This window comes from Eurytemora carolleeae, unplaced genomic scaffold, assembly GCF_000591075.1.
Source record: "Eurytemora carolleeae unplaced genomic scaffold, Eaff_2.0 scaffold1670, whole genome shotgun sequence".
Classification (NCBI taxonomy): Eukaryota; Metazoa; Arthropoda; class Copepoda; order Calanoida; family Temoridae; genus Eurytemora; species Eurytemora carolleeae.
Genome location: NW_019402174.1, coordinates 33,960 through 57,566, shown reverse-complemented (window position 1 = coordinate 57,566; position 23,607 = coordinate 33,960). Strand labels below are relative to the sequence as shown.

The 23,607-nt window shown below is 31.2% G+C and overlaps 1 protein-coding gene across 1 annotated transcript; it reads right to left on the bottom strand.

The window, feature by feature from the left end:
* Positions 1-6,471: 6,471 nt before the first annotated feature.
* Positions 6,472-21,865, bottom strand: LOC111718107 (paladin). The gene is made up of 20 exons (XM_023493609.1): positions 21,766-21,865; positions 20,978-21,102; positions 19,839-19,921; positions 19,088-19,134; positions 18,392-18,469; positions 17,770-17,874; positions 17,225-17,291; positions 16,822-16,893; positions 16,235-16,290; positions 15,681-15,719; positions 15,192-15,268; positions 14,928-15,040; positions 14,123-14,195; positions 13,888-13,919; positions 12,342-12,418; positions 11,402-11,479; positions 9,242-9,305; positions 7,971-8,071; positions 7,296-7,444; positions 6,472-6,977 (listed from the first exon to the last, which is right to left on the bottom strand). Exons 1-20 carry the CDS (start codon positions 21,835-21,837, stop codon positions 6,887-6,889), a joined length of 1,599 nt encoding a protein of 532 aa, XP_023349377.1. The 5' UTR covers positions 21,838-21,865; the 3' UTR covers positions 6,472-6,886.
* Between the last annotated feature and the right edge of the window lie 1,742 nt (positions 21,866-23,607).

Below are 23,607 nucleotides of genomic sequence, written 5' to 3'. Positions count from 1 at the left end.
GTGAGGGGTGCAATGCTTAATAATTCATGACAAAATGGAATTACATTTATTCACCAATAAAGAAGAAAAGTAAGGAGTGAGTAGGAGATGTACATTGAACACAAATATATTGTGAAAGGGGTTTCTGCTCTTCCTTTGAATTTACACTTGTTTTACATAATCTATAGAGGACTAAGGTACCACAATATTTTTTCAATATTAATAAAAATGTCTTACTATTGTATTTCACCAATTTTCGTCAAATTTCATGATTTCCATCATAATAATAATAAATTGGTTTTGTTCATAACAGACTGCTTACGTCACACTTCGGTGAAGAGATGACGTCAGAGTACGACGAAAAACCGGTTCTTTCACCCGGCTCTGTGCCACATTTAGACAGGTAAAGACCATATATAAAAAAATTTCGAGGAAGAAAAACAAATTCGCCAAATCTCTCAATTAATTAATAAAAAGTTTAATGCTACAGTAAAATAATGGTTTAATGTTCCTAAAATATTTTTAGAATTTTTTATATATTTTTTGAAATACAACTTTCAAGTATGTTATACTTTTATGGTTCGTTTATTTATTGTGTCTCCGAAATATGTTGTTGAGATAATTTTTTATGAAGAAAAATAATGTAATGCAATAAACTTACATTAATATATATCTATATATGTATGTGCTTAAAACAAATGATATTTACAAAAACAAATGTATATTGTATTGTATGTTTGTTCAATGGTTTTTTCTTCAATTTCCCAAAATGTAGTGTTTACACATATTCATTTTAATCAAGGAATTTTTATATTGTTGCTATTTCTGTATTTCAAATAGATTTAGCTTGAACTCTCTCTTGGCTGTAGTCTTGCAATCTGCAGATATGATGGCTCAAACTATAATTGCAAGAAAAAATATTTATTAAAATCAAGAGCAAACATGTTTTTTTAAAGCATTTTATGCCCCCCTCACCCATCAACCCTCAACCATCAATCTTTTCAACTTTGTGTTTTTCTTATCTAATTCTTTAAAAATAAAATTAAACAGAAAAAATAAACTTGAAAGAGATGCTTTGGGTTTTTGGGCTTTGAGAAACAAACAGAATTAGTGGTCGATTTTCTAGATACTAATTTTCTAACTGTCATTTTTAAAGCAACAATATCTGCAGTGTTTATTAAACAATCTCTAGAGCGATTTTTCAAAATATTATTTTCCCCATGAATACCTCTTCTACAATTTTCTTGTTTATATTTCTGCTGTTGAGTGTTAATTGACTATAATATCAGGTTACCCTGCAGAACATTAGTGAACCCAACCAAGTCCCTGATATCCCTGTCAGCTAAACCGGTTTTAACGCAGACCTCTAAACGAAGACGACGGAAAACAGGACCGACGTCCAAGGTACAGGGTGTCCTACGAAACATTACAGTTTATGAATAGTTTTGAATGTCTTCTTCCATTTACAACATTATTTTTAAAAGACTTTTTGCAGTTTATTTCGTCAAAACAATCTTTTGAATTTCTTTTACTTAGAAATCAGATATATATATATATAAACGTTTAAAAGTATATGACTGCCTCGTGAAATTTTGTTATTCTCTAGCTTTAGTATCAAAGAACTTAACAAATTATGAAGAAGAAATTTAAAACTCTTCACCAGCTGTCATGTTTCTTTGGACCCCCTCTAGTTTAAAGTAAATCCAGAAAATCTTTCTGTGTCAGATATTTGTAGAACATTAGACAAAATTCGATTGATTTCAATGCGCTACTAGGTTCAAATGGAGGGGGGGNGGAATCCTACTCCTACTACAGTATGGGGTTTCTTTTCCTCTTAAAGATACTGTTAACAAGTAATTTCAAGAGAGTTATATGCACTATTTCCAACAGTACCCTTAAACCTTGCTGTAACAAAATATTCAAGAGACTCTACGCTATGCACTATTTACAATAATACCCTTTAAACCTTGCTGTAACAAAATATTCAAGAGACTCTCTACTATGCACTATTTACAACAATACCCTTTAAACCTTTTCTGCAACAAAATATTCAAAGGACTCTCCACTATGCACTATTTACAATAATACCCTTTAAACCTTGCTGTAACAAAATATTCAAGAGACTCTCCAATATGCACTATTTACAATAATACCCTTAAACCTTGCTGCAACAAAAATTCAAGAGACTCTCAACTATTATAATTACAACAGTACCGTTTAAACCTTGCTGTAACAAAATATTCAAGAGACTCTCCACTATGAACTTTTTACAACAATACCCTTTAAACCTTGCTGTAACAAAATATTCAAGGGAATCTCCACTATGCACTATTTACAATAATACCCTTTAAACCTTGTGTAAAAAAATATTCAAGAGACTCTCCACTATGCACTATTTACAACAATACCCTTTAAACCTTGCTGTAACAAAATATTCAAGAGACTCTCCACTATGCACTATTTACAATAATACCCTTTAAACCTTGCTGTAACAAAATATTCAAGAGACTCTCCACTATGAACTATTTACAATAATACCCTTTAAACCTTGCTGTAACAAAATATTCAAGAGACTCTCCACTATGAACTTTTTACAACAATACCCTTTAAACCTTGCTGAAACAAAATATTCAAGAGACTCTCCACTATGCACTATTTACAGCAATAACCTTTAAACCTTGCTGCAACAAAATATTCAAGAGACTCTCCACTATGCACTATTTACAATAATACCCTTAAACCTTGCTGCAACCAAATATTCAAGAGACTCTCCACTATGCACTAATTACAACAAAGAAATATTAATAAATGAATTTAAAAAAAAAAGTTGGTTTAAGCTGTATCAGAGACTTAAGGTAAAAAATAAGTTAACTTCACCTGTTCTCCTTAGGGTTACCGTTGTAAATAGGTTTTATAACTATGGAATTTAATCTAATTAATGCATGGTTACTTGAAACTACGCGGATAGTTAATTCAAAGTAAAACATAAAACACAATACGTTTTTTATTGCCTTGAAATAAAATTTATTTTATTCTTTTGATTTTCCGAAAAATGGAATTAAGTATTTGCTACAAATTAAATCTTAGATATTTCAAACTTAGATTATTTGATCTAACAGAATTTCTAGTTTTAAATATCTAAGGTCTACGACAATGGGCTGTACAGATATAGGCGTTAGTAAATTAGAGTTTGTTGCAAAGACTTAATTCCCTTGAGTTGTTAAGATAAGTATTTGTTTCAGAGCACTAACTCTGTGTTTGATTGCGATGAAGGGTGTTTTTCTAAAACTGACTCTCAGCAACAAATGGTTATTATTACAACAGGCCCAGTTATACTTTAACCTGGAGTCAGGGATCGGGATCAAGTATTGAGCTCCAGATCTACAGTTATACTTTAACCTGAAGTAAGGGATCGGGATCAAGTATTGAGCTCCAGATCTATAGTTATACTTTAACCTGAAGTCAGGGATCTGGATCAAGCATTGAGCTCCAGATCTACAGTTATACTTTAACCTGAAGTCATTGATCTCGATCAAGTATTGAGCTCCAGATCTACAGTTATACTTTAACCTGAAGTCAAGGATCTGGATCAAGCATTGAGCTCCAGATCTACAGTTATACTTTAACCTGAAGTCAGGGATCAAGCATTGAGCTCCAGATCTACAGTTATACTTTAACCTGAAGTCAAGGATCTGGATCAAGCATTGAGCTCCAGATCTACAGTTATACTTTAACCTGAAGTCAGGGATCTGGATCAAGCATTGAGCTCCAGATCTACAGTCATACTTTAACCTGAAGTCAAGGATCTGGATCAAGTATTGAGCTCCAGATCTACAGTCATACTTTAACCTGAAGTCAGGGATCTGCGGATTAATAATATTCCTCCTCGAAATGATGTTTATACCTTTGGAGGAATAAGTTTAAACATAAGTTCCGAACTAAGAAATAATATATATTCAATTCTGCATCATCGTTAAACCCATTAGCTCACTCCTGTTCCATGGTTTTTGAAACATTTTATCATTTAACCCATGTAACATCTCTCATCGGTTATTTCCTTTCGCTCTTTAATGTGCCATGGATATCTCTTTGGACATTAGAGGGCTTAAACACACGATTTTTTAGATATCTTGAGAACCCGAAAAATGGCTGACCAAAAGTGATTGCACTTTTGTCCAATTTTTCTAAAAAATTCCTGGAATAAACTTTTTGTTTTCTTCCGGGTAAATGATTTAAGAGCATGTTAACGCATTTTCCATGGGACCCTTCATTTATAGAATTACAAGTCCTATTCACAACGGTACCCTAAAAAGCTTTATCTGATAAAGAATGATTTAGAACTTTCAATTATAGTTTCTCACAAAAAGTGACTTTCGCTTTCTGCTGCAGAAACAATGGAGGAATTGTAAGAACACTTTAAAGATTGAAACCGACGACATTTTCTACATTATTGATCAGATAATAGTTTCAAGGCTATCCTTGTGAATTCCATGATACCAATCCAATGCAAAGACGATTAAACCGAAAATCCCCGAAATTTCCAGTAAAGTTTCTGCAGGTAAATAACCTATTGTTTTGCCATTTTTTCAGTTTTTAAACATTTTCTTCATCCTTAAAAGATTCACATTCATCTAAAATCAATTCTGTTCGCCTGAATAATCTTTTATCGTGAATGTTTCATCTCAATCTACATTAAGAATTCTTCATCAAATGCTTAACTTCCCCCCCCCCCCCCCAACCTTCCGTCAATATTAACTTATATATTCATCTACAGGGTTACCTCCAAGGGAGTAAAAGGTAAGATTTGTTCTTTTGATTAATAATTAGTCTTCTTTCGACCTATTAAATGATTTGGGAGGAAAAAAGTATAAAAATGTTGAATGTTTAGTTTCATCCTTTGTGGGGAACCCTGTATCAATCTATCTATCTATCTATCTGTCTATCTATCTATCTATCTATGGAATACATATATATCATCAATATATAATAGATTAGGAAGATATTTAAACCATACAATAGTATTGATCATGTAGCCATCTGTAAAATATATTTTTATAAGTCTAAATTCAAGTTTGATTTTAACTTTGTTAAACTTAGTTTCGAAATATTATTTTTTTATCATTTGCTTAATATATTATTTAAAGAAATATGAGTGGAATAATGATAAAACTATATCATATAATGTCTACTGATAAAATGTTTTTGGAAATTTAAATTGTTTTTACCCTTCAAAGTTTAAATCAAACCCCTTTTGAAATTGAAAAAGGATAGAATAGAATGTAGATTCCTTTTTTAAACTTTTTTTATTTGTTTGTTTTTATATTTCAACCTAAGTTTGAACCAAAAATGTCAAACACTGAATAACTAGGAAATTGGTTTAACATATTTTCAAGATTTGGTGCAATGAAAAAACATCAAAAATGTTTAGTATATGATGTGGTGAGTTACTAAAATTACCACGTAAAACAAGTTTATTAAGTTATTGTACTGATTATGAATTTGAATTTTGTATAATTAGGCTGTGAAATAAATTTTATGTTTTCTGCTTAGAATTTTTAACTTGAAATGATTTTTTTGCGACAGACAGATAGAATGGAAAGCCAATTTTGTATTTTGCAATTCTGAGAAGTGAGAGAGGATAAAAAGGAGAAGGGATGAGGATAAGAAGGAGAAGGGATGAGGATAAGAAGGAGAAGGGATGAGGATAAGAAGGAGAAGGGATGAGGATAAGAAGGAGAAGGGATGAGGATAAGCAGGAGAAGGGATGAGGAATAGAAGGAGAATAGATAAGGATAAGAAGAAGAAGAATTTTGTAATCTTGAGAGGGGATAAAAAGGAGAAGGGATGAGGATAAGGAGAAGAAGGGATGAAGATAAGAAGGAGAAGGGATAAGGATAAGAAGGAGAAGGGATAAGGATAAAAAGGAGAAGGAATTGGAACATACTGCATTTTTAAAATTGGAAAATAAGAAGACGACATTCAAACTTTCGTTCAATTTAAATTTGAACAGGGGAAAGCAAAGAGGTTACAGTGTATAGAGTGATGATTTACGCTAATCCTTCACTAATTATTTATATAGGCCATGAATTATACCGAGAGCGTACTGCATATTTGTTTATTATAAGGAGATTCTGGCCTAACCTAAAGTATATCATTATTAGTAAACAAATGTAAGTGTACAGTACAGATAACTGCAGAGCACACAGGTATGAAACTATCATTCCCCCTGTGGAAAGCACTTTAGACGAGCATTTGTCGAACTTAATTTACGAAAAGTTTAGTCGAGAAGTCACAAGTGGAGTAAGTGTATTAATCTTTCTTTTTAGTTCCGAAAAGTATTCAAATTTTTTCAAGTTAAAACTTCGTAATTATCGTAAAAAAACATTTTATCATATAAACGGAACATTTTCCAAGGAAGCTAAATATTAAACTTTTTTAAAGTTTAAAAATCCATATACAACAAAATCCTATTTCTTGAAAATATCGTTTATATCTTGTTACGAGTCGAGAAAAACTCTAAATATTTATTCAAACTAAATACATCGACGATGTACAAATATGTACTCTAATATTAGAAATGGCAGTTTCAAAAATTGAAAGAGAAATTAAAAAGTCTAAATTAGATTTCTAAGTTATATTTTAACATTTTTGTTCGAACTTCAATGTAAAACTTCCAAAAGATTCTTTCGTTGCAAAAAAGAATTAATTATCTTAAGTTCACTTTCATGATTTATAACAGCTTCATAAAATCCATGGTTATTTACTTTTAACCAAAATCGTGATCAATTGATCTTCATATTTTGAGGCTAACCCCACCAGAATAATAAGATCATGACTCTTAGTTTCTGTAGTTTATCTTCATAGTATTAAACTAAACCAAGAGTAACAAAATCATGAAATATAGTTTCTATGGTTGATCTCCATAGTATGAAACTAAACCAACAAGAGTAACAAAATCATGAGATGTGTTTGGATCTTCATCTAGCTTTCTGTTCACCCTGGAAAACACATTTTATTAAATTATGTTTACAATCTGAACATTATTCTTTAAATCGGAAGAAAACTATTTGTCAATTAGAAACGACGAGATTAAAGAACGAAATGATTATATCCACAATTTTTGACGAATTTCTCAAAACTCAAGATTTCCGAAAATTTTAAACCACTTTTTCGTTTTGCAAGATTTAAACAAAATTTTCGGCCTATTTTTTCTGAATCTCGACAAACTTTATATCTCCAAAGAAGACATTATGACCAGAGTTTAAAAGGATACGGGGAACGTCATAAAAGTGATATCTACAGTGGGTTCCCTGTACCTTTCAGCTATATCCGGTGGTAGGATTTCCATGAGAGTTTTAGCTGCCAACTTCCTCATTGAATTGTTCTTTATCGGACCCCGGGGGAGATCAGCGTAGGTTAGAAACGCAAAATCATAAATTGTTCGGATTAAGGTGCCAAGCTTATCCTAAAATGAGATACTAATAAGGTTTATCCTAAAATAAGATACTAATAAGGTTTACCCTAGAATAAGATACTAATAAGGTTTATCCTAGAATAAGATATTAATAAGGTTTATCCTAAAATAAGATACTAATAAGGTTTACCCTAGAATAAGATACTAATAAGGTTTATCCTAGAATAAGATATTAATAAGGTTTATCCTAAAATAAGATACTAATAAGGTTTACCCTAGAATAAGATACTAAAAAGGTTTATCCTAGAATAAGATACTAATAAGGTTTACCCTAGAATAAGATACTAATAAGGTTTATCCAAGAATAAGATACTAATAAGTTTAAGAAGCTCTTCTTCTTTTCCAAAAGCTATGTAGTGGGTTTAGTCTCATATTTGTCATTTGTCCTAAAAAATTATTTAAGATTGGAGAGCAAATCTTTGTAAGCAAAGTTTTAAGAATCTCTGTAAAGTTGTATTAGGATAAAATTTGATGTATTTTTTAGGTTTTTTATTTGAACAAAAGTGTTAAGGTTAACCTTGTAATCTGGAGCAGCAATTAGTTCCTTGAGAGTGTTTAGTTTAGCAGGGTCAACCTGCCTATACCATTCTAGTCTATCCTTCCCTTCAGATATCATACCTATATATTTTTATATTTTTAATAAATATGAAAACTGAGAAGCTTATCTGATTATTGCTTTATAGTTATACATATAAATATATATATATATGTAAATATATATATGTATATATATATACCATTCTAGTTTATCCTTCCCTCCAGATATCATACCTGTATATGTAGCACAAAAATCGTGTAAACATGATATCATGTAAACTTGCAGTACGTTGTACATATTAATGATTTAATGTTGTAAACTTAGACATAATGACATTGTTTATTGAAACTGCGTTTCAAAAGAATGCTTAAAATGAATAGCATCTGCATAGATCATGCGACATACTTAAATTACGCTATAAAACATGTACGCAGTTTGCTTAATAGCATTAAATCTATTCTCTCTGATCTTATAAATACGCACATTAAACCTTAGTTGTGCGATAAATACGTAATACAATGGCCTTAATCATGTGATATAGATAGCATCGTAGGAATTGCAACTACGTCAATTCCTTTTAACTTTGTGACATAAGATATTTAGTTGATTTAGACTCTGCTTTGATTACGGTATTAGAAGTAATTTGGTTCTCGTTGAAACATACGAGTGTAGATCATACTTTGAGTATTGGTATTGTCCTATAAAGTGCTAGTGTCTGTATTGACATCGATAGCTAACGAGATCGTGCACTGTGTAGTGGGGTTGATTAGTCACAGGATTATAGCCGTGTGGATCGTGTCCTAGTTAACACTGATCAATTCATTGCTAGTGTTTGTATTGAAATCAATGGCTAACGAGATCGCGCCCTGTGTAGTGGCGTTGATTAGTCACGGGATTGTAGCCGTGTGCATTGTGTCCTATTTGAGACATTGATCAATTAATTGCTTCTGCCTGTATTGACACCTATAGCTAACGAGATCGCGTCCCCTATAATGGCGTTGATAGTTCACGGGATTGTAGCCGTGTGGATTGTGTCCCTGTGTGACATTTAAAACATTAGATCATCCCTGGAATCGTTATATATAGCTTGTTTGATAGTTAGCTGATTAGTTTAGCGTGATTCCTACCAGACATGTTTAAATCTGATAAGTTTAGCATGGATCCTACAAAACATACGTTTATATCTGATTAGTTTAGCGTGGTTCCTACTAGACATGTTTATATCTGATTAGTTAAGCATGATTCCTTACCTCTGAGCTCCTGATGCTCGTTCATCCATTCTTTAAATGTTTTCTTGAATCCATCAGAGCCATACTTTTCAATAACAAGATTTAATTTAGATATTATAACTTGATTAATAACACATACACTGATCAATAACACATATACTGATCAATTACACATATACTGATCAATAACACATAAACTGATCAATTACACATATACTGATCAATAACAAGATTTCATTTAGATATTATAACTTGATTAATAACACATATACTGATGAATAACACATATAGTGATGAATAACACATATACTGATCAATAACAAGATTTCATTAAGATATTATAAATTGATTAATAACACATATACTGATCAATAACAAGATTTCATTATGATATTTTACTTGATAAATAACATACTGATCAATAACAAGATTTCATTGAGATATTTTTACTTGATAAATAACATACTGATCAATAACAAGATTTCATTAAGATATTTTACTTGATTAATAACATAATGATCAATAAATAACAAGATTTCATTATGATATTTTACTGGATAAATAACATACTGATCAATAACAAGATTTCATTGAGATATTTTTACTTGATAAATAACATACTGATCAATAACAAGATTTCGTTTTGATATTTTAACCTGGTAAATAACATATATACTGATCAAGAACAAGATTTCATTAAGCTATTTTACTTGATTAATAACATAATGATCAATAACAAGATTTCATTATGATATTTTACTTGATTAATAACATAATGATCAATAACAAGATTTCATTATGATATTTTATTGGATAAATAACATACTGATCAATAAAAAGATTTCATTAAGATATTTTTACTTGATAAATAACATACTGATCAATAACAAGATTTCGTTTAGATATTTTAACCTGATAAATAACACATATACTGATCAATAACAAAATTTAATTTAGATATTTTAACCTGATTAATAACATACTCATCAATAACAAGATTTCATTCAGACATTACTAGAGATTAAAATAATATTAAGAATAACAAAAAGAGGAGATTGAGCATTGGTCTCGATATCTAGAATTAAAAAGGTTTCAGTTCAAATAAAAGTAAAGGAGGAATAATCATATCTGTAGGTTGAAATAAAAGTACTCCCGCCGTTTACCCGCGCTTGGTGGTAAATTACGATTTTAGCGTTTTTTTCCTTTTGAAGGTCGACCCACTCAACATAAATTCTGAAACCCAATCTAAGAATATTCTTATGGGTCTCCCAAATTTCCATATTAAGATTTGAGACAAATCGGTTAAGGGGTTCATGACAAATAAACAGACAAATAAAAATTACAACTTCATAAATGTTAAAGATACTGTTAGTATAATAAACAGCTACATTCTTAAAAGTGAAAGTTCTACAACTGTATGTAATAAATATTGAAGAAAACCCTATATTTATAAACCTGAACACTCCTTATAGATATATTACGTTGTACATTGTCTGTAATATAACTACGCTTTTAAATAACTTTGTAAAATCTGTATTGTGATTAACCTAACTACGCTTGTAAATAACTATGTAAAATCTGTATTGTGATTAACCTAACTACGCTTGTAAATAACTTTGTAAAATCTGTATTGCGATTAACCTAACTACGCTTGTAAATAACTTGTAATGACGTTCATTAATTTAAGCTGTATCATAGAACTCAAAATATTTGTTAGTTGAACAAGATCCATTGTCTCGTGTAAGAGAACAAAGTGTCAGCTCGAATTGTATCTGTAAAGATAGATACAGATTAAAGGAACCTTGAGTTTGAGATTGAGTTGTATCTGTAGGATACATATTGAGGGATACAAGAGCGTCATGTCTGGATTGATACAGACTGAGTATTATAGCTGAAATTCAACAAGAGTTGTATCTGTAGGATACATATTGAGGGATACAAGAGCATCATATCGGGATTGATACAGACTGAGTATTATAGCTGATATTCAGCAGGAGTTGCATCTGTACAATACATATTGAGGGATACAAGAGTTCATATATGGATTGATACAGACTGAGTATTATAGCTGATAGTCAGCAGGAGTTGTATCTGTAGGATACATATTAAGAGAAATTTAGAAACGAAAGCATGTAAAAATGTTACAAGTATCTTGAATTATTTAAACCCATCTTGATCTACCTGCAGAGCGTAGGTTCCAAAGCATATTAAGTAAAAGTATCTCTCCATAAAGTTCAAAATCATGGACTTCCAAACAACCTAAAAACAAGAATTATGAACATCCAAACAATCTAAAATCAATAATTATGAACATCCAAACAATCTAAAATCAAGAATTATGAACATCCAAACAACCTAAAATCAAGAATCATAACATTACAAACAACCTAAAAACAAGAATCATGACATTCCAAACAATCTTAAACAAGAATTATGACTATCCAAACAGTCAAAAATCAAGAATCATGACATTCCAAACAGCATAAAAACAAAAATCATGAAATTGCAAACACATGAAAACAAAATCATAAAATTCAATTCCAAACAGCCTGAAATTAAGAATCATGAACTTTTAAACAAATTATGAAGAAAAGAAACAAGATAAAACAGTTTTTTTTTATTTAATCGAGGCTAAACATCAATTAGGAGTTTCGACGGATAATCTCATTCTCACTCCACTCACCTATTCCGTTTCATTTTAATAAATAAATATTTTATTAGGCACATACATACACAAGGGTTAAAAACACATTGATGAATTCTATGATTTTACAATGCCGGGATCAAATAACAATGAAATATCCGCAAACTGAAAATGATTTTTTCATTATTTGTTTGCAATTCTAATCGCAAACAAGTTAAACTCTAAAATTCAAAAGTTTAAATTAAAAATAAACTTTGTGATATGTTGTCCAAAAGATCCAGTCTTGAATTGTTTTAATCTTTTAAAGTATTGAAGTATTAAAGTATTAAAGTATTAAAGTATTAAAGTATTAAAGTATTAAAGTATTAAAGTATTAAAGTATTAAAGTATTAAAGTATTAAAGTATTAAAGTATTATAGTATTAAAGTATTAAAGTATTAAAGTATTATTGATTATGGATTTTAAAACAGGACTGACCTGTTTTTCTTCAGGTGCTACATCATATTTCCATTTTGTTTCAATAACACACTCTCGCAGATTCTGCAATCCACTCCCTAGCAAATATTGTGCAAATTATAAATTGCACTGAATGTAGAAAGATATCATATACGCAAAAGCCCGCAATTTAAAAGAGTATCGTTGAACGAAACACCCAAATTTCCTTTTTTGGGTCTTAACATTTGTGTAGATGTTAATTTAAGAGTTTCGAAAAAAATGTAGAATATGAAGAAACTAAATGAAGTATTATATTATACCAAATATATTGATATCCACAAAATTACCTAACCCCATTCGTGAAACCCGGGTTCCAAAACTGTTTTTCATTCCGAAACCTTGTCTTAAGTTTTGGGCTAGGGTGTCCATGTGAACATGAGAATTAAGTTCGACATCGAGTTCGTCTTTGATTTGAAATCATTAATCCACATTTATATATAGTTGATTTTTCATAATATGTTTTAATTGTTATGATCTGAGAGTTACTTATAAAAACATTTATTCCTGTTTCGAGGATTTTTGGTAATGAAGACGACATTTTCATATTTTCCGGGAATGTTCGAAAACAAGTTGTAAGCTAAATATTATTCTAAAAATCAAAATCAAAACTAATATGAAATATTAAATATATACAAATGTGGCGAAAGATAATCGATGACTATAGGTTGTAATATCTGAATGATTTGTTTTGAATTAAATTGATTTTTTTACGGTCTAAGTCGTATGTTGCAATTTTCTCAATTTGTATGGGCGCTAAGTTATTCGGTATGAGACGTCTTTAACAATTTTCTCCTTATAGACGCAACAGATAGAAGTAAGATTAGTAGCGATCAAAAGCGCTTTTTATCGCATTAAGCCTCTACCCCCTTTCATTTTTTGCGAACACTCCCTTTAAGTGTATTTGATGTTGTTACAAACCGAATAGTTTTACTTGACACTTATCATACTATAGTTTCTGTAGAAGTAAATATTTCCATTTAGTGTAAAGCGCCGATTTAAGGATTTGTCTCTAATTGGATAATGAGATAGATAAACAGATAGATGTTGCAGCCATACTATTTTTCTTGGTTCAGAATAGACACCAAACACATGACTGAACTCTGATTGGACTCGGCATACAAGAGTGATCAAATAACTAATTTAGTGAAATGTGTCTGTTTACACTGCACAATTGCTGTGTCTCATGCTCATTGGACTTTTTAAAGTTATAACCTCATTCTTAAAGGGAGTGTTCGCGAAAAATTAAAGCGCTTTTGATTGCTACTAATATTACTTCTATCTGTTGCGTCTATAAGGAGAAAATTGTTAAAAACAACTAATACCGAAGAACGTATAGTGTCCATACAAATTCAGAAAGATGCAACATTCAACTCGGATCGTAAACAAATCAATTTAATTCCAAACAAATCATTCAGATATTACAAACAATAGTCGACGCATTCGTAAATTGTTGATATTTCATTTTTGCAAACACTCCCTTTAAAGCCGTCTTCCTATTTCAGAGTTTTCTGGTTATTACTGTAGTTACCTTTAGGTGGCCCGCCACAGATATCGATAACTCTAAAATATTCAATTTATTTTCATTTAATATTTTTTCCAATTAAAATTCCCAGATAAGAAAATTATGTTGATGTTTATCTAACGATGTGTTGATAAATTGTAATAAACGTGACGTAGAACATAATTGATTGACATCGGACAGATGAGCAAATTATATAAAATGTTATTTAAATCAAAATATAAATATCTTGTAGGATGGATACCTATCAATCTTAGTTTTTCCATCCTTGCTTTCTGGAAGCTTTTCTAGAAGCTCTTTGATCACATCAAACTCTCCTAAATGATATAAAAATCCAATCATTAAAAAGTATATAATACAGATGCGGTACTAATCACGCTGACTGTGGAAAATATAAATTTGACTTTTATAAAACATATTAAACCTTCTCATTTCAATCTAATTCCTCAACAGATATTTATTTCTTTTCTAACTTTATTTTCTGCTATGCATTTTTTTTCATTTAATCTTAGTTGTAAAGCAATTTAGAGTAATATATCAAATTTGACTTAATTGACAATTAAACCTTTCATGAACGTTAACTATTAGACAAGTGCTTGTTGTTCTTGGCTAGTTCTGATTTCATATTTTATCCCACTGTTTGAATTTATTCCGATACACCCCAGACAAGCTAATCTTTAGTTAGTTTTGCAGGCGAGTTTATATCCGACCAACCCACTAAACTGGTGGAATAGGTCAAATAGGCATATGACAGGGCAAGTACTTTAAAAGGTCTGGCCGCGTCATCCAGGCCGACATAGGAAAAGGTCGTGCCGGTACTTGCCGTGCGTATCTTGGGCCAAACTAAAGACTAAGCTACTGGCGTAGGTCAACTAGCCTATGATATGCCGGGTACGGTAAAAAGTCTGGCCGCGTCATCAAAGTTGAAACCAAGCTGACATAGGATAAGGTCGTGCCGGCCTGATACTTGTCACGCGCTACCAAGGCCAGTAAAAGTACATGGAGTCGGTCCGGTTCAAATTCAAATTGACTCTATTCCACCGTGTAACCTTTGATAAATGGATCGTCATCATCTTGAGATCTTGGGAGAGGAGTCTCAAACTTTTGTCTAATTAGATCATCAACAGTTTCAGCTGGGATCAATCCGATCTCCCCCATCTTCCTGAAAAGTATCATTAATATTATTATTATTATTATTATTATTATTAATATTATTATTATTTTATTACTATTATCATCATTATTAATATTATAACTATTATTATTACTATTACTATTATTCTTATTTATATAATTATCTTTAATCTCTCAACCTGAGTTCCGATGTGATCTGAATTTCCTTGATAAGACAAGCAACAATCATTCCAATAGTAGTTCTGCCTCTTCCCATCTAGAATAAAACATGTTTTGGGAACAAAAATAAAATAGTACAACACATATATTATATATAAACCATTATTTCAAATGTTACAAGCTCTCACTAATTGCCCCTCTAAATCTAAAATTATAATCACGTTCTAAAATGTGAATCTCCAGGGCTACAAAAAATTACAAGTGAGCTAGTAAAGTAAAATCAAAGGCCGGCCAATGCTAAAGTTAAAGTCGATTGATGTAACTTTTCATATTAGTTTGGATAATGCAGAAAAAATTATACAGCTAAGATTAAGGTTATATTAAATGTAAAAATGAAATGCAAAAAGGAACACAGTTTTACAGGTATACGATTATATACAGGATACGTACTTTTTATTTTCATAATGACGATATTTAATAAAAAATGTCAAAGTTATAAAAATTGTTACTTGGCATGAAAATAAACATATTGTAGATGCTGGCTCATCCTGAAAATAAAAAATATAAAAAATATAAAAAAAATATAAAATAGGATAAAGGGGGGGGGGGTAAAAAAAATTTAACACCAGATTAGGAATTACGATTAATCCCTGAATCTTTTCAATCTGATGGTAAACGTGTCGTTGCAAAGATTCAGGGATTAGAAAATTAGTTTATTGCAAAATCATAATTCCTTTCAGTCAAATAGAGCAGTTTTCAGACTAAAAGGATATTTTTCAGAGGATTAGGAAACAAGTAGGGAAACTTGATAATTTTCAGACAATTTGGACTTTACAGACATCTTGACTTGACCTATCAGAGACTGAAACTTTACAGACATCTTGACTTGACCTATCAGAGACTAAAACTTTACAGACATCTTGACTTGCCCTATCAGAACTAAAACTTCACAGACATCTTGACTTGCCCTATCAGAGACTGAAACTTTACAGACATCTTGACTTGACCTATCAGAGACTGAAACTTTTGACAAAACTTGTAATTTTAATTCTTCATGGATTACCTTCAGTATTGAAACTATTTTATCAAAACAATCTTCACAGGGTGATCTCTCTTCAACTAAAAAGATATTTTTCAAAAATCAATTTTTCAAACATGGCTTTTTGATAAATTGAAAAAAGAAACTCCTTTATTGAACCCACCAAAAGAGACTGTTCACCGAACAACGAGATATGCAAAATACTATTTTGTGTTAAACATATGTCAAGTTACAGAATTAATCCACTGTTTTCTAATGGTCACTGTATGTAAAGTAAAGTAATTTTTAGGGCTTTAAAACATCCTCGTTCATGGATACTTACACACAGCTTGTGCATTCGGAAAGAAAAAATTTTAATAACTTTTTTAGTAAAAATTAAAAACAAAAATATTAAATTTTTTGACTGCAGTTTCACGTTTAAGTTTTTATTTCCCTAAGGCCGAATTTAAAGAATTTGAGCGGTGGCCTTAATTTAAGCCGCGGCTCAAATATGGTTGGTTTTACTTAAAATTGTATTCAATGTTTCAAGATTTAAGCAGGCGCTCAATTGAAACCGGTTTTTGGCGGATTTAAGACGCGGCTCAAATTCATTAAATTCGGACACTGATTACCTATCGGTATTCTTGCAGGCTCAAGTTTAGAATATCCATTCTCCTGTAAACCTTTGATCAACGTTCCAAAAGCTGGCAAATAGAAGAATTATTATATTCATGTATTTTATAATCATAAAACGAACTATACAACGATAAGCATCCTGTTTGTATTGGAAAAGAACAAGTCACATTTATATCTCGCATTTTTATCCAAACATACAGAGAGTCTCACGAAACATAACAATTGAGAGATGACTTGAAGAGTGTCTTTAAACCATATTTCAACCCGATTTTCATATAGATTTCATAAAATTGATAATCCAAAAATATCTGCCTTCGTTTATCGGAGATTTGAAGAATATCGGTCCGATTGAGTCAGTTTTGGTTTTATCAAATATATTTATATCTGAAAATGAAATACCTTGAATAGTTTCCACTTTAATCTCGTCTTCCTTGTTCTCCCTCTCCATTGGATTCTCTATATACGCCTGGAAAGAGGTGATGTCGTCTTTGAACAAATGAAATGTCGTCTTCTCAAATATTCAAATCAATCTTTGTTTTCTGAGATAGAATACCGTGATAAGCAATAAAATGCGGAACGGTTTTCGTTTTTTTCTAGAAATGCCGCTCGCAGCATCTGTGATAACAGGAATTGTATATTTTTGCCTGATCAATGACTATAAAAAGAGACTTTTAACCATTATTAAATATACAAGGTTACCCATGAAATTGAAGACCTGAAAATGATTTAATATGAGGTAATACAGGTTTAATTTGTACGTTTGTATACATTACATGATTTTTTAATGTATACATTAAATGATCTGGCAAAGATAGTGGAAACATAAATTTAAAAAAAAACGACAATTTAAATTCCATACAGTCGTCTTTGAAGTCTTATCTTGTGTGGGTAACCATATAAATTTTTCTAAATTGATATTTTCGACTCATTTTTGTTTTACCCACCTGATCCTTCTGTATTTTAATAACCCCCTCTGGATTTTCTTGTCGTCTTTGCTCCAGGATTTTAACGAAATGTTTCTCCACGTTTTCTATTTCTTCCTCTGTTGCCTGTGAAACCAAACCAAACTAAATATCAACGCGTGTTCACATTTGCACTGTATGCGTACATGATGTATAATGTACTGTTGAGTTTTAAATCGACTCCCCCCCCTCCCTCCTTTAAATATCGTACGTCGACCTCATATATTAATAAGAAATTAGAAGACAAATTTGAAAGTATTAAAATTCTTTTCTTTACTTCTCCACCGAAGTAGCTTTGCTTTTATATTGACGTAATGTATAGTGATAGAAAACATAAATTGCATCATTTCAGGATTAAACTTTCTATTCATTAACTCAAATGATGTCATTTTTTTAAAGTACGTCAGAGCTTCCTTTTGACCTTCATGAGATGCACCTAAATAACGATTTTATAGTTTAAATATGCCTTGATTATTATTATTATTCAGTTTATATATTCCTTGATTTCTATATTATTATTTAGTTTATATATTCCTTGATTTCTATATTATTATTTAGTTTATATATTCCTTGATTTCTATATTATTATTTAGTTTATATATTCCTTGATTTCTATATTATTGTGCAGATTGTCTTCTGTTCGTGGGGCATAGGGTGTTCCGTTCACGTACACTATAGGTTCCTAAACAATAAACAATGATCAATGAAGAGCTTTGATATTCTAAACATTAAAACAGGGTGTCCCTAATCAGATTAAGGGTTTACGCATTTCAAGTTGTGACATACAGGGTGTCCCAAAAAATATAGCAAGACGACTTGAATGTCGTCTTTGATCTTGGAATTTATTTCTGACATTTAGTCGTAAATCTACTTTAACATGTACTTTAAACAATATACACAAAATGTTCTTAGTCCTGGCATTTCCAAATGTGGTCTGCCTTTTTTGTGCTGTCAATATTGAGAATTTTTGTTCATATTTAAATTTTGTTAAATAAAATCAAAATTTTCAAAATCTGCATGAACGAAATATTTCATATCTCGAGTAACATTGAAAGCACAAAAAGGCAGACCACATTTTGGAAATGTCCGGACTAGGAGTACACTCTTTAGAATTTTACTTCTAAAATTAGGTTGACAAATGAAAGGAGCAAATTAAATCTAAAATGAAAGACGACCTTGAAGTCGTCTTGCTACTACAAAATGAGTCTGTGAGCCCTTCTTGTCTATCCCTGGGGACACCCTGTAGTGTAGATAAAATAACATATTGAGAAACTATTCCAGTATATTTTAAATAGTTTACCAATCTCATATTAAACCAGAGCAGTTTATTCTCACTCTCATCTTTACCTTAAATTAAAAATAAAATATTTTCTATGATGTTATTTACATTTTATCCTTGCTTGCTTATTTATTCATGCATTGCACAGTAAAGAAATATTCCATCCTTAAACTGCTTGGCAGGCATTTATTAATATTTATCTGTCTATCTATTCTGCTCTTCGTGTTTTATTCATATTTTTCATACAAAATCACTATAGATCAAATACAGAAAATTGGCAGGGTTTCAACATGTCCGCAGTTTTAGCATGCACTTGCAACTGTATGATTTAAATTTGCATAAATTTTGATATTAAAAGCTAGGATTAGCAGGTTAGGAAGACATTTTGTAAAAAATGCCTTTGTATACATAAATAAAATTGAATAACTTTAAAATTCTAAATTTTATATCATCAGGGATTTCACAATTACTCAAAATTCAAAAAAGGTTTGACATATTTTTCAGATGTATGTAAACATATTTTGAAACTTTGAGTAATTGATGATTGATAATAAATAAACTATAATTAAAGCGCAACAATTTGTCAACTGTCAACGAATTTTTGATCATAGATGAATGTGATATCCATTATCTTCTTGTTGAAAATTGATCATTATAAATTGTCAGAATCTAGAGAAATTGTCAGAAACAAACCTTTCTAAAGTTAGAAAAACGCTAGTACCTTTAAAAAGCATTAAACTAATCCTCTCCCTGAGATAATTGTATTATTAACCTGCATCTATTTTATCAATGACGGCTTTAATTCCTTCTTCAGTTGGTTGTCCTACGCCGTAGACGGGGAACCCATTTATCTGCCTATTCAGTCACCAACATGTTCATTCACACTCCAAAAAGTTATAAAAACCGGTTTTTACTACTAGAGTATATGTTTTGGATAATCATAGACATAGAAAAATATATGGCCCGGTTTTTGGAAGGATAGTGTGTACTGTGTAGTGTCTGTGTGTACACGGCTCAGTAACATTAGTTATAATTTGTAATTACAAAAGATATAAAAACAAAATATATAATAACAAAACATATAGTTAAATCTGATAAAAGTAATATAAAGTACAAAAGATATAAGTTACAAAAAATATAATTACACCGCAGCGCTCGGTCCCCCCCCCTGTTCTAGCAGCAGCGCTCGGCCCACAAACCTAACCTAACCCTGAAATAATATAATTTCTTGTTCAAATGAACATTAGAATAGTTCAACTGAAATAAAAAAAATATCTCAAATCTCAGGGTTAGCTTAGGTTATGACAATTTCTAGGCCCAGTGCTGCGGCTAGGAAATGCTAAGAGGGTGAGCGCTGCGGAGTGCGGATAGTAGTATGAACATATAAACAGTTCAAATGAACCAAAAAAAATTCTAAATGAAATGTTCAAATGAACAAACTCGATCTAATTTTCTCTTCTTTTATAGCTTCTGTAATTAAATCTTTTGTTACTTATATCTTTTGCAGTTATATGTTTTGTAATTAAATGTTTTGTTATTATATATTTAGTAATTATATCTTTTGTAATTATATCTTCTGTTACTGAGCCGTACGTGTACATTTGTAGACAACTTAAAAAAAACTCGATAATCACAGCTTAAACTTTAAGAGTAAAGTTTTATTTCTGAAATAACACTGAAGAGGTAAATGTATGTTTAAACCACCAGGGGGAGGGGAATTGACTAAACACGTGTTAAACAGATTTAGAATCTAAAATGTGTACCTCCTCCGGTATGAAGCATAAGAGAACAATGTAATCTGCATTCTCTGCAGGTATAGTTCTCTTTTAACTAAGATATTTAGAATTCTTTTAACTATTTGTGATAAACCTTTTCTTTTATTTACATTAAAATACATGTGAGTAAATGCTCCTAAAATTCGCAGCGCCATTGATTTTTTCTACTGATGGTTCCAGCATGTGCATGCTTTCAAAGAAATCTGTTTTCAGTGGGTAGTTTGTCAGATCAATGACTGGCGGCGGGAGCTCGTCTTCGACCTAAATTAATTAAATATTGGATTTTGAGACCAATACAGAAAATTGATGGTATGGAACATTATGGGTACGTGTGTCACAATCCTTGTTGTAATATTTATTGGTGGCACTTTTCCTTTGATGGTTATAGTTACCAAGGGGTGTAATCTGTCGTCTTTGCAATAAGGACAGAAGGGAATCGGCGTTATAGGTATAGATCATGAAGTGACATACAGTACATGGGAAAAATACGGGTTGCGGCATCTGTTCATATACAGTGTACACAGATCCGGTGTATGTTAAAAGTAGACAATGAAAAAATTAAAGAAATCCGCTAAACCCACAGTGTGTTTGCCAAGACCAGTCTCAGTTACCACTTCACAGATCCTTGCAAAACATAACACGGTGGGGGCTGGCCTGAATGTCCCAGCCTTCTTGAAAAGTTCTTTAGAGGCTGGGGAGTCTGAATCTATGTATAGACTGGGAGGCTTCTCACGCACCCCCCCCCCTATAAAAACCTTAGGGAATGTGTATAGGGTTACTTAAAAAATAAAAATCTCAGAAATTATTCTAACAAGTCCTAACCCAAATTATGTCATTTTGCTCTTTTTTTCCTTTGTCGCGTTTTTACTCGTTTGTCGTGTGACCTTGGACCATTTGCGCTCCACCCTGTACTACACACTTTACCTCTTCAGAGGGAGGAACTTCTTCCCCAGTTGCAGGCTCGTCAGCTGTTGGTTCAGGCGTCTTATCCGCCATTTTGTTTTCTGCACAGGGATTGAGTTTTTTCTAATCCCTATATGTTTGCAACCTGATGGTGTAAAACTTTGCATAAAACTATGTTATGTAACCGAATTCAAAGTTTGAATTTTCAGCTAAAACAAGATTGAGATTGAGGAAGCTGTTCAGACTGACACAGAACTGGAACAGTTAATCAAAGAATTCCCTGAAAGATTGTATTTCGGAAGTATGTCAATACTAGACAGAGGATTGCAACAATAGAGGAACAGCTCCGAACTCGTGATCTTTTGTGGCTTGTCATGCTTCCACGGGATTTCCTGAAACTACAGGCTGGATTGGCGGAAACCTTAGAAGAGCTAAATATACTCAAGAACCTTATAGACGGACTGAGAGCTAACGTACTGCAACAAGCAGAAGTGTTGTCTTCTACAAACACACATAGGAAACTGGTTCAACAAGAAGAACCCTAAACAGATGTATTTAGATCAATAAACTGAATAGCTGATGAATCACATTCATTCATACTCTGCGAAATATATATATATATAAAGAGAGAGTATAATTGGGATTTATGAAATGTACCGGGAAAACTATGGAAAACCCGAAGATTTATGTCTGTAATTGTAATCGATAGAGTAGCAAGACGTATTACAAAGTAAAGCCAAAAAAAACTTTTTTAAACCTAACTTTCCTTCAACTTGAATTTAAAAAAAAAACTTGGTAAATGATGAATGAAATTCACCAAGTACAAGGTGTTTCTTTGAGAATCCAAGTTTAGGACTATATTCTCAAATTAAGAACTTAGAAATAAATTACATTACATTACATGACCGGAGGAGAAGCAAAATTATGATTTATTGAGAAATATTATGACAAATCATGGATTGATGAGGGAAGCAGAAATATTTATTAAAATCTAATCTATTTCTTATATTATCATTACAAATAAAAGTAAATATTTTTCAAGCTTAGGTCCTTGCTTACTCCAGGCTGATGGGTCAACTCACACCTAACTATTTTAGATATTGCAGAGCCAGCTTGTTATAGCTTGCTATCTAACTATGTATCTACCAACTATCTAACTATGTATCTACTAACTATCTAGCTATATATCTACCAACTATATAACTATATATCTACTAACTATCTAACTATATTTCTACCATATATTTAACTACATATCTACCAACTATCTAACTATATATCTACCAACTATTTAACTATATATCTACCATATATTTAACTATACATCTACCATACATTTAACTATATATCTACGTACCCTTATTCTAAAAATGTTCAGTGCACATATTTGAAAAAATAAGTGCACTGAACTGTTCTTGTGAAAATAAACTTTGTCGTCTTTTAAAAAAGTTTATAGGTTATTTTCATTTGTATTCAATTTCAATATAATTCCAGAATTTTCAAATCAAAGTACAACTTGAAATCAGGAGAAAAATCCATCTAAAATCTATCAAATATTTAATACAAGCAAGCCATAAAGATAAGATTTTAATGATTTCTGAATGAAACCATGAAAAAATCCTTGTGAAATGTAAACAACATTTTGTTTATCATAATGACATGTTTTAAGATTGATAAAGATGATATTTGCAAAGAGAATTCAAAATATGACAAAAAATTTTATATTTTAATAAAATTGCGGATTTTAAAAGAATTGGTTTCGGATTAAGCCACGTCATACACCATCTACTTGTCTGTATAGGTATATATTAATATATTGTCTATTCTATTATCTATCTATTCGTCTTTGTCTATAGTGTATTT

Bases quoted from the DNA above. Each gene is read 5' to 3' on its own strand.
- LOC111718107 (XM_023493609.1), bottom strand. From the start codon at position 21,837: ATGGCGGATAAGACGCCTGAACCAACAGCTGACGAGCCTGCAACTGGG. The intron at 15,041-15,191 runs GTTGAGAGATTA...GATACTTTTCAG, and splicing joins CAGATCACATCGGAACTCAG to GAAGATGGGGGAGATCGGAT. The intron at 14,196-14,927 runs GTTACACGGTGG...TATATCATTTAG, and splicing joins TGACGATCCATTTATCAAAG to GAGAGTTTGATGTGATCAAA.